General features: G+C 37.1%; 1 protein-coding gene across 1 annotated transcript in view; it reads left to right on the plus strand.

Annotated features, from left to right (window-relative positions):
* Window positions 1–12,825, plus strand: part of LOC150080550 (carboxypeptidase D-like) — a 297,430-nt gene that overhangs the window by 90,098 nt on the left and 194,507 nt on the right. The window contains 2 exon segments of the mRNA XM_090380730.1: window positions 4,374–4,516; window positions 8,983–9,149. Coding sequence (XP_090236856.1) covers window positions 4,374–4,516; window positions 8,983–9,149 — 310 coding nt within the window.

A 12,825-nucleotide genomic window follows, 5' to 3' on the forward strand; every position in this document is an offset into this window, starting at 1 on the left:
GCAGAAACTTGTAACATGAGCGTGCACAGCATACATAATTGAGTGACCGCAGTTCAATATCACGTAACTGCTAAATACGGCTTATCTTGTTTGTTGCAACAAACAAGATAAGCAATATTTATCTAGATAAGCCTTCTGAATACCTTGCCAGAAGCCATATACCTTCTGGCAAGGTATTCAGAAGGTAGTGACATTTCAAATTAGCTATAAGCTCATACTAAAGAAACAAGTTTAAATTGCTTTAAGTGTGTGTGTGTGTGTGTGTGTGTGTAATAAACTGTACAAGAACATTCAGTCTTTACTGTGTATAGAATATTGTCAGGAGTGCTGTCAGTAAGATGAATGAATTTGAACTCCTGGTTAGGACAACTAATACTGATGTAATAGTGCTAACTGAAACGTGGTGTCACCCAGAAATAGGGGATGATGAAGATAGAAGAGTGGTGGGGTTATGCTTCTTATTAAAAGCAGTCCAAGTGTGACAAAAGCTGTCCCAGATTTAGAAGTTATGAATACTAGCACAGAATCTGTGTGGTGTGAGTTAGCTGGAATCAAAGGTATAATGAGAGTAGGAGGAGCTTAGAGGGGAACAGGCATTCTTTGTGTTATCAGACACTCAATCTAAAACACTAATGGATCCAATATCTTTATTTCAGGAGAAGTCTGGTTGGCCTGCCTCCCTAAAATCCACTCACGCACACCTTCTTGATGGTTATCCCTGTTACGTCACTTAGGTAGCAACGAATGTGTAGAGGGGTTCTCTTCAAGATGCCTGGTCAGCATGAGGAAGAAAAGACCAAACCCTCCAGCACATGACAGCATGACGAAACAAGTGGTCCTCAGTCCCCAGCGGCTTTCACTCCCCCTCTTATGGCAGCGAGAGAATCAGAGTGGAAGCAGAGGGTGCTAAGAATCTCTGGATACGACCAAGCTGCCATGCATGGAAACTAAACTTGACCACTCGTCGGTGAAGATAGGATATTAGAGCTGGAAAAGGAATTAGAAAATGTGAATTGAAATATCATCAGTTTGGCTGAAACAAGAAGAAGAAATGAATCACTTATAAGTTTATCAAGTGAAAATCTGCTGTACACCAATGGAAACAGTGAAAGGAGTGAAGGTGGAGTTGGCTTTCTGGTCCATAAAGATATAAAAACAACATTTTGGAATTCAAAAGTACATCACCAAGGGTGCGTCAAAACTACTACTCAGGATTTCTAAGCTGTACAAGCTAAAGGTTATAATGATTTATGCACAAACATCGAGCCATGATGATGTAGAGGTTGAAGAAATGTACACTAAAATTGAGTCTTCTAGATGTGTAGAAAGCCCACTACGCTATCATTATGGGGGATTTCAATACGAAGGTTGGAAAGAGACAAAACAGTGCAGAAAGGAGAATTGTAGGAAAATTTTGGAATTGATGAAAGAGGTGAAAGACTTGGAATTTGCGAATCTCAAGGAATGTCAGTAATAAACCCTTTTTTCAAGAAAAGGGTGAACAGAAAGTGGACATGGAACAGTCCAAATGGATTAACAACTAATGAAATAGACTTCATCCTCACTAACAGAAGATATATTGTGAATGATGTTACTGTCCTGAACAAGGACAGTAACATGTTGGAAGTGATCACAGAATGGTAAGATGCACACTTAATATAGATGTAAGAAAAGAAAGGAAAAAACTGACTCAAATAAATAATACGAAGGTCTTTGAGATAACAGAAGAGGAGAAAAAGCAGTATGGACTGGAACTTAAGAACAAGTTTGATCTTCTGCAGACTGCTCAGGACCAAGATATTGATGAGGAATATTACAACTTTCTGAAAGTGATAAAGCCCAAGAAACCTAGAGGGAAAAAGAAATCCAAAGAAGAAAAAAATTAGTCAAGAAACACTTGTCATGATGAACCGAAGACGACAAATGAAGAGCAGAATAAACACTGACAAGGATAAAATTGAGTATACTGAGTTATGCAAAGCCATTAGAAAGAGACTCAGATAGGACATAAGAAGATTTAACACAAGAAAAGTAGAACAAGTATTAAGGGAAAACAAAGGACTTAAATCAGCAGGCATGAGCAGTAATACAGAAAGACAGATGATACTGAAACTGAAGAATAGCAATGGTGTACTTATAAATAGCAGAGAAGGCATAATTCAAATAGCAGAAGACTACTATAGAGAATTATACAAGGAACGAGGGAATGATGTCAGCAGAGGGGAAGATGGATCACAAATTAGTAACACATATAACATACCTGATATCCTTCCTGATGAGGTAGAACATGTGTTGAAGAAAATGAAGAATCAGAAAGCCCCGGGGGAAGATGAAGTTGCTGTAGAGTTGTTAAAATTAGGAGGAAGAGACATGACACAGAAACTGGAAAGACTCTTCATAAAATGCATTATAAAAGGCATGATGCCTAAGAAGTGGAATAATGCAATCATAGTTTTGCTGCATAAGAAAGGAGATAAATCAGAAATTGGAAATTATAAACCAATTAGCTTGTTATCCCACATCTACAAATTTTTCACAAGGGTCATTACTAAAATTAGAAAGAATACTTGATGAAAATCAACTGAAACAGCAAGTGACTTTAGGACAGGATTCTTAACTATGGATCACCTTCACATAATATCACAGCTAATGGTGAAAGCAAATGAATATAAAACACCATTATGCCTGGCATTTGTCGATTATGAAAAGGCATTCGACTCCATTCATCAATTTTGGGCACTGGAAAGACAAGGCATAGATACCCCATATATTATGATTTTGAAGAACATATATGAGAATGCTACCTCCTTTATTAGACCATCTCTGTCGTTGTCTTCCAGGTTTTCTTCTAGCTCCTCTTGGTTACCATTCTGTTATTTGCTTAGACCATCTGTCATGTTTTCGAGCTACGTGTCCTGCCCAAGACCATTTTTGTTCTTTAGTTTTGTTAAGAATGTCCTTTACTTGAGTTTGCTGCCTAATCCGTGTGTTTCTCTTCTTATCTAACAGTCTGATTTCCTAATACAATTAGTTCCATTCTTCGCTGTACAGTTCTCAGCTTCTTTTCCATTCTTTTGGTGAGTGAGTGCCCAAGTTTCACTTCCATAAGTCATGGTGGGGAGTATACATTGGTTCATTAATTTACATTTTAGACAAATTGGGATATTCAAAATTTATCCTTCTCTTGACTTTAGCATTAGCATTAGTAGAGGCATTTGATGCAAGAAAGCAAGCTTATGCAAAAAAAAAAAATAAATAAAATAACCACTTCCACTTCACCCCTCTGTTCGTTCGAAATACCTGTCCAGCTGAGCCTTAAACTTATTAGGCAATCAACTTCCACGACAAGGGATGGAAGTCTCTTCCACCAACCAACCACCCGCTGTCTAAAGGCAAATTTCCGCACGTCTATCCTACATCTGTCTTTCCTCAATTTGAATTTATGCCCTCTCAGGTGATTATTCTGAGCAAGAGGAAGAATCCCATCAGCATTGAGCATGCTCAAACCATTCAAGGCTTTATACACCTCTATCAGATCACATCGCTGGTGCCTAGTCTCCAGACACTGTAATTTGCAAAACTTAAGCCTTTCTTCGTAAGAGCACCCCTTTGTTCCATTCACTAATCTTGTTGCCCTTCTTTGTACTCGTTCCAGCAGCTCTACATCCTTCTTGAAATGAGGCCTCCAGGCCTGTATACAGTACTCTAGGTGTGGTCTGACCATTGCCTTATACAAGGGAATAATCACCTCCTTATCCCTGCTAGAAAAATTCCTATATATCATTGACAATATACCATGAGCTACTCTTGCAGACCGTTTGCACTGCTCTTCATCAAATTTATTTACTATACTTCTAGCATTGGTATAAATGCAAGTATACATGCACCTATTCTTATTCTTATTTACCCTAACACATCTCATATATTTATTTGTTTCATGATCACTGCCATCAGTCCCTGAAACCCCCAGCACCCCTTGCTCCAGGCCTCTGCTTATTCTAATAGATATAATTGGATAGATTCCATCAGCCCCAAGTGCCTTATTTGCTTTTAGCTGGATCAATTTTTCTTTCCACCTACTTTCAGTTATCATAATATCATTTAACTCATTTTCAGTATTAGATGGACATCTGGTATCCCCATCTCTAAATTTTGTAAGTTTTGTCTCTCTCGATCTTGAGCAAAATTAAGACTGGTAAAAGTAATCACAAATTATACGTTAAGGACAGGCTGCTAATGGTATCGGGTAGTATTTGTTGTGTTATTACTTAAAGCCAATGTATTGTTTTATTATTAAATTCTTGTTTTTTTTGCATTCAGTACAGAGACTATTAAATTTATCATATTTAATAAATGAATCTCTTCATAATTAGGTGGCATGCAGGATTGGAATTATTTGCATAGCAACTGCTTTGAGCTTACCCTCGAATTAGGTTGTTTCAAATACCCATATGCTAAGGATTTATCTATTTACTGGGATGAAAACAGAGATGCACTCTTATCCTTTATTGATCAGGTATTTCTTAAATTATGCTATTTTATAAATATATTAGTTGTGTTTATTAGCAGTTTGCAATGGAACATCTAAATATTTAAGAATCATTAAATAAAATTGTCAATAGAACAATAGCTTGTTCTATTGACAATAGAACAAGCTATTGTTCTATTGTCAATTCAGTAGTCAAATATACTGGTTCACTGATGGTTCACATTTTATGTTAGTGTAATAGTGTATTGTTTATTGTTGAGTGGTTATGCTTCATTGGATTGCTGTATTTTCTCTCCAGAGGTTGTTATTGCACTATTAATTAAATGAATAAAGTGGATAGGGTTAGTTGAATCTACATTTTTATATTTGATAGATTTGTATTATTTATTGTAAGCTTTGTTAGATTTTTAACTCAGATTGGTCTCGATTCCCAGCATCATTATTACCTAACTTCTGGGTATGGAATTTTTCTAACTATTTTTTGAAGTAATGAAAAGAGATGATATTAATAATGTAACAACGGTTCTCTGTAACCTTGTTAACCACTTTAGGCAAGGCACTGACTTCAGCTGAAAATAACTTCTTGTTTAGTTCTTTGTAACAAATTATACATCCTTAACTCTTTTGTGAGTGAGTTTTCAGACAGCAAGTACGCCACATGCAGCAAGTTTTTTTGAGGAATTTAGAAATTTGTAAAAATTTAAAAACTATGTGCCTAAATGCTTTTAATTATAAATTTTTTTGTGCTATCTGATTTTATAGCTCAACATTAGAGTGGGATTATTGCCATTATTTATTTGTTTTAATATACTAATATTCCCTGCTTTTATATATGTATTATTTGTTTGAGTTTCATTCACTTCTGGATCAAAATCCCAGAAACTTTGTTCGGTTTCAGCTTGTGTGTGTGTGTGTTTTTTTTCTTCTTGAGGACTGCTCAGATTCAGTGATATATGTCACTCACCAGGATTTTTGTATGTTCAAGTCCATTGATAGTATGAGTGAAGGCTTATTTATTTCATGAAACTGTCATTTGGTAGTTTCATGAAACATTGTGCTGCTGAGTGGATACATTTCTTTCTTTTAACAAAATTAGAACTGTTGTACTGGTAGTGCATTAACATCATTTTATACATTAGTATATAAAAACAAACAACGTTTGCATAAGGGGCATCCTTTGCATCCCTTCACATCTCTTGCACTTCAAATAAATAGTGCTTTCTTTTAAAAGAAGCAGACTGCTATTTATTTTCAATTGTGTACCACCAGGCTGTTGGGTGCAGATACATTAAGTCATGTGTCTGTCCAGTCATACTTTATGGCGCAGAAGTCTTGACCTCACCACTCAGATGGAGATCGAATATCTGTTGAAAATTGGTGTATTTGCTGCTATTTGTTGTTTTGTCATAAAACGTTTTTGATATTGATTCCATGAAAATAATGAATCAGGGTAAATGTCCACTAATAATAAAAAAAAACAAAACAAGAGTACAAATAATGGATATTAGAATCAAAATAATGAATTTTGGTAAATAAATAATTTTCAGTGAATATTCTATATGATATCATTCCTGTATAATGTTCTAAAGAAATGAATTGCACTTTCTTTGCATTAGGAACACAAAAGTAGTATTTATTAGCATTCTAAGACTCAGGGTGTCTCAAAAATATTGGTACAAATGTTTAGGGGAGGTAGGTAACATCTAAAGGAATGTGAATCGCATAGGAACCCATAACCGGAAACGTCACCGTAAGTCGGTAGACAGTGCAGTAGTCGCCGCACGAAGGGCATGCATCGATATACGAACTGTGAGCTGGCAGACATGCACCTAGTATATGCATTAGCAGAGGGCAATGGACGAACCACTCAACGAATTTATGGAGAACACTTCCCAGACAGACATGTACCGGACCACTGTTTGTTTGCATGTATGCATCAAAATTTGTGTGATTATGGGTCATTTAGAGGTAACAGGAGTAGTGCAGGCAGACCACGTTTGACACGAACTCCCACCATGAAAGAAAGTGTGTTGATTGCCTTCCAGAATAATCCTACTACCAGCACACATGCCATTGCCTCTGCCTTAGGAGTGTCTTGTTGCAGTGTACAGCGTATCTGGCACAACAATTCCTTATACCCCTTTCATCTCCAAAGGGTTCAGTTACTGCTCCCCCAAGATCATCCTGCACGTGTGGCTTTTGCACAGTGGTTTCTCCAAGAAAGTGTTCAAGACGAATTTTCCGGCCTATGTTTTGTTCACGGATGAGGCTTATTTCACTCGGGAAGGCTTATTCAATCAGCACAATGCTCATGTGTGGGCTCATGACAACCCACATGGGGTGCGCCCCCATGCGGCACAACATCGCTTCGCAATAAATGTGTGGGCAGGTATGGTCGATGACTGCTTAGTCGGCCCATACCTGTTACCATCCCGCATGAACTCTGCTAAATATCGGATCTTTCTTGAACAAGTTCTACCAGGGTTACTTGACGATGTTCCAGCAAATGTGAGACGCAACATTTGGTTTCAACATGAAGGGGCGCCTGCCCATTGTGGATTCGTGACCGTTTCAACAGGCATTTTGGGCATCGATGGATTGGCCGTGGTGGACCCATTGCCTGGCCCCCATGCTCACCTGATTTATCGAGCCTTGATTTCTTTCTGTGGGAGGGGGGCCCTCAAATCTATCGTGTATGAATCGCGTGTGCAGACAGAAATTGATCTCGTGGTGAGACTCGTCTGCACTGCTGCTACTGTCAAAGAAACTCCAGGTGTTTTCGACAGTGTCCACCAATCCATGCTGTGTCGGTGTCACGCATGCATCGCGTCTCATGGTGGAACCTTCGAGCATCTGTTGTAACATCATGAAATGCATCCATCTTGTACTCCATTGTTAATATTATGTCAAATAAATGTTTGCCACTAATTACTGTCTTGCGTCATTTCTGCTTCTTGTGCCTCTGCTACTACTTTTCTGTGACGTTTCCGGTTATGGGTTCCTATGCAATTTACATTCCTTTAGATGTTACTTACCTCCCCTAAACGTTTGTACCTATATTTTTGAGTATATGTTACGATATATTAAAGCCGACTGGGCTAGCCGGGTGGGTAAAGTGCCTGCCTTGCAACCCAAAAGTCGTGGGTTCAAATCCTGCCTCGGGCTTGGATCAGAGTAGTGCAAAAACCTTGGGAGGTGCATTATGACCATAGAAGCCGATGCACCAACAATTAACAAAAAAAAAAAAAGAAAAAAGATATATTAAAACATTCATTAGTTAATTCCTACAGAAACATTTGATTTGTAGGTCAAAATCATGAGACCACATTTCTGTGGTGATCTGATTGAGGCGGCTTTGAAAGGTTTGCATAAACTAAACTAAATAATAGGTTCTATTTTTGATTTTGCGACACTGGCACGAGTTGGGGGATATGTACTTAGGTTACATATCCCCCAATGGTAGGAGGTGGTAGGAACGGTAGGAGGTGGTTTACCAAGGTCATCAATACATGAGTTAGAAGAAAAGTAAAATGCTAGCAGGTCAGCTTTATCTTTGGCTGAAGTGGCAATAGAACCATCTGGTTTTGACAGAGTTTGGAATAGAAATGGGATAAAGTTGTGGCCATTAGCTTTAGCAACAGACCAGAATGCTCAACTACCGTTTGGACAAGAAGCAAGTTTTCTATTCTTAGCCTGTCCGAAATCTAGTTTGGACTGATTAATAACTGCTATACAATTGTTACGAGCTTTGGTGTAGGCAGAAAATGAAGTTGGAGTATTTTTAGCTATTTTATTATAGTATTTTTAGTTAATGGTCTCTGGTTGTAGGTAGAGTGGAAAGGGGGGGGGATACCAGATGAGCTCTTCCCCCCACTCCCAGTGCAGAGAAAGTGTCATTTATTTTTTCAGGATACAAATAAATAACTAACCCATTTAACTGGCCTGGAAGCTTTTTAAATATTTTTAATGCAGTTATAATAACTAATAACTGGAAACAACTATATTTCTTTACCGCTACTTTTAATAACTAATAATTATATTTTGTATAATGACTTAAAACTAGTTATATTGAATATTGAAAGTACACACAATATTCCCTGTAAGTTTTATAAGTCTGAAGAGTAGAAAATAAAGCTTTTTTTTTTTTTTCCATTTCATTTCCCATTCTCAATCAATTTGTTGCAACACTGTCCTGCCCCGGGGGGGGATCTTAAATAATATCCTGGGTGATTCAATATACGGTAATAAATTAAAAACAAGAACTACACTTGTTACAACTAGTAAGGGGTGGATTGCAAAAAGAAAACAGCATTTGTTTTGGTTTTGCAATCTAGATAATTCTGTTTTGGTTTTGCTTAAAAATGAGTCCCCATAAATAGAAGATTGGGAAACACTGCATTACAGAATATCTTTATTTATTTATTTATTTATTTTTGCTATCTAAAATTATTGCTGAAAACAGTTCAGTTTGAGAAAAAGAATATCTCCTGCAGGTTCATACAGGACTAAATGGATTTATCTTTGATAAAAATAATAACCCCATATATAATGCCACCATTCATATTGAAGAAATTGAACATGTTATATTTACTAACAAAGATGGTGATTTTTGGCGCCTTTTGACTCCAGGTATATACAACATAACAGTTATTGCTGATGGGTGAGTAAAACTGTTTTACTATACATTTCATATACCATATTTGCTTTTGTTACTGTCATTTAAGTTAATCCTATTATTGCTAGAATTTGAGGTAGAATCCATTTTACGACATGGTTAGGTTCCAGCAAAACGGTCGTAAAACAAGACCAAATTATAATGTGATTGAATGAGATAGGTTCCAAAATTTCCAAAATTTTCCCAAGTATGTACTAATATTTCTGTTCTTTATAAATAATTAAATATTTTATACATTTAATGCACATGTTTTATTTGTACTTATACATAAAACAATTAATAAAATAAAATTTTACTTTGGCCCTGTGGAGTCATCGCTTGAGTATGTATTTACTTCACTGATATTTTATGTGACATTGACGTAATGGGGTGACATTAACAGCAGAGGCGGATTTAACGGCGAGCGCACCCTGGACCCCGACTTCTGAAGGGCCCACGCAAAACCCCAACAAATTAGTTGAACTAATATGTTCAACTATTAGTTCAAAATTTTGTGATTATTATTATGCTATTATTAATTATATTATACATATATTATATTCAAATTTTATTGGAAATAAAACATTAATAGTACATAATATTTTATATTTATTTAAAAAAATGGTTAACATGTATTTTTATTTTCCCTGTCTCTCTCTTTTTTTTAAGGGGCCCAATATTTTCTTCGCCTGGGGCCTCAACCGACCTTAATCCGCTACTGATTAACGGGAGGTTCCTGGTTGAGGGTCATCGGGTTTCTTTCCCTTCTTTGTCAAGAACTGTTGTATTGACGTCTGGCGTGACTTCCTACTTTCTTCCAAGATGTTATAGTAGGGCTTCAACATAATGTTGACACCTCTTTGGATGCCGTGGCTACGTTCCCAATCAGGATCATTATGACAAAGTTCATAAAATGCAATATGAATTTTGGCAAGAACACCGAATGTGTTTTGTTTTTAATGTTCTGATTGACTCCAACTCTTTCACTCCATCTGGTGTGTCAGCCTCATGTTTTTGAAGTTGCACAGTCAGTATCTCCAATTCTTCCCTTGACACCTCTTTGGATGCCATGGCTACATTCCCAATCAGGATCATTATGACAAAGTTCATAAAATGCAATATGAATTTTGGCAAGAACACTGAATGTGTTTTGTTTTTAATGTTCTGATTGACTCCAACTCTTTCACTCCATCTGGTGTGTCAGCCTCATGTTTTTGAAGTTGCACAGTCAGTTCCTCCAATTCTTCCCTTGAAAGTGGCCCACCATGACTCCAGCAACTGGTCAACATCATCTGGATCAATGTTGTCAATGCCAACATCCTTAGCCATGCGAGAAACATCTTTAGCAACTTTCGAAACTGGCTCAATCCTTACAAAATCAGTCACTGCTTCGGGTCATAATTTACGCCAGACGCTATTCATGCATCCCGGGCAGAATCAATGTTTGTGATGCCATTCAGGATGTTTTATCAGACTGCACAGCCTCAACAATCCCTTTGAAAGTCGTACACAAATAATACCCCTTAAAGGTCCCAATTACACCCTGATCCATCGGTTGCAAAATTGAAGTTGTGTTTGGAGACAAATACACAACCTCAACTTCCAAATGGTCACTGTAGATTTCTTGGAGGTTGGCTGGGTGTCCTGGGGCATTGTCCAGCACCAGCATGACTTTGGGAGGCAAGCCATTTGCTGCACAAAACTGAGCAACCTCTGGACGAGGTGTACCATTCGCTAAAAATTGTCTAAGTCACCCACGCCTTTTTGTTAGAGTGCCAAAACACAGGAAGTCGTGTCTTCACCATGCCCTTCATTACATGCGGCATATCTGAATGGTACACCAACATCGGTTTGAGTTTAAATGTTCCTGATGCATTGCCATCCAGAAGCAATGTCAATCGATCTTTTGCAACCTTGAAACCAGGGGAAGACCTCTCCTCACAGGTGATGTATGTCCTATTTGGCAATTTTTTCCAGTAAAGCCCCGTTTCATCCACATTAAAAACTAAATCAAGGTGGTAGTTGCCTTTGTCTATTAAGCGTTAAGGATACTCTTCGACCACTGCAACGTCAGCACTAGCAGCCTCACCAGACATTTTCACATTGTGAAGTTTAGAATGGGTTTTAAACCAATGAAACCACCTTTTGCTGGCTGTAAATGTTTCAGTGCTACCAGAGACTCCTTACATATTTCATCAAATAACGACTTCACCTTGTCCAGGATTACTGCCTGTGTAACAGGAATGTTATTTTGGTTCATATCGTCAACCCATAACACTAACAATTTTTCCATTGTCTCACTGCGTGAATAAGTTGTTCAGGAAGATAACACACTTGTTATCCCTATGTGTGCACACACTTTATTTTATCAACATTGTTCATAATCATTGATACAGTAGAAGGCACTAAACTCAACACCTTACACACATCCGACCGATGCTCACCAGACTCCATGAGATGAATCACATCCATTTTCTCCTTAATTGTTAGCGTTTTGCACTCTTTTTTGATCCCTCTTGGCCCAGAAACTGCCCGTTGCTTAGAGCTCATGGTTACACACACATTATTATTATTAATGAGAAATAACACTGTGTAACCCGTTAACAATTGAGGGAAAATTCACAACGAAACGAACATAGCCCACCAAACGTAAACAACTCGTGGCATCACTATCATTCCACCCACAATTCTCCACAAAAAACAAAAGAAATTCCTAGTGTGAGTTTGGACTCACAGGTGTTGCTGCGATGTGTTATTGAGTTGCGATTTTTTTGTTATTTTCAATTTTTTCAGGTAATATTTTGAAACAGTTAATGTGAAAAGTTGTAAAATGGACCATTGTAAAACGGGACCTACCTGTGTGTGTATATATATGTTATCCTTAGTGCAGTTAAGGAAAGTTAGAATTAGAATGGCTTTGGTGAAGAGTGAGTTGAGTGATTCATTATTCAAGTTGACTGATAAAGGAGAATTACCAGATCTTGCATTCCAGTCTTCAAATAAATGTAAGGTGTGCAGGGAGAATTCTAATTATTGAAATGTAGTAAATGCCACTTATAGTGATCACTTGTTATTAGAATTGGCTGCTTTAGAGAATCAAATTTCAAAGAACCGATTCAAATCAGTAAAATGCACTACACTTTCATCATTTATTAGAATCACATCTTCAGTTATAAGAATTAATTTTGAATGCCTCTGTGATATTTTTCTGAAGCAGATTTCTGGAGGTCACATTTGTAGAGGTCACAACCATAAAACAATAAAAACGATTTGCAGTTTTCAGTTTATTGGGCATTTTTGTTTGTACAATCTGTTATAAACACGTAGTTACTACAGCTTTAACAAAAGAAATTGCCCAGTCTGTTACTGATAATTTCTCCAAGGAGGAGGAAAATGAAGATGAACCCGAATGAATTCCAGTTACAAGCGGTAAACTCGTGAAGCTATAGCCGTCCTGAGGAGAGTATTGGAAGAAACTGGTGCAAGTGATTGTGAATATAGACTATTATATAATATTGAAAAATCTATAAATAGACTTTGTAGTGATAATTTAAAGCAATCTAAAATAAGTGCCTATTTAAAATTATAATCATATTTCAAAGTGTTATATTTAATTAATATGTATATAAATTAAGCTGTGTATGTAAGTATAAATTTATTTTTATTTTGCTAACCTGTGGAT

Source organism: Mastigoproctus giganteus, chromosome 9, assembly GCF_048544385.1.
Source record: "Mastigoproctus giganteus isolate SK-2022 chromosome 9, ASM4854438v1, whole genome shotgun sequence".
Classification (NCBI taxonomy): domain Eukaryota; kingdom Metazoa; phylum Arthropoda; class Arachnida; order Uropygi; family Thelyphonidae; genus Mastigoproctus; species Mastigoproctus giganteus.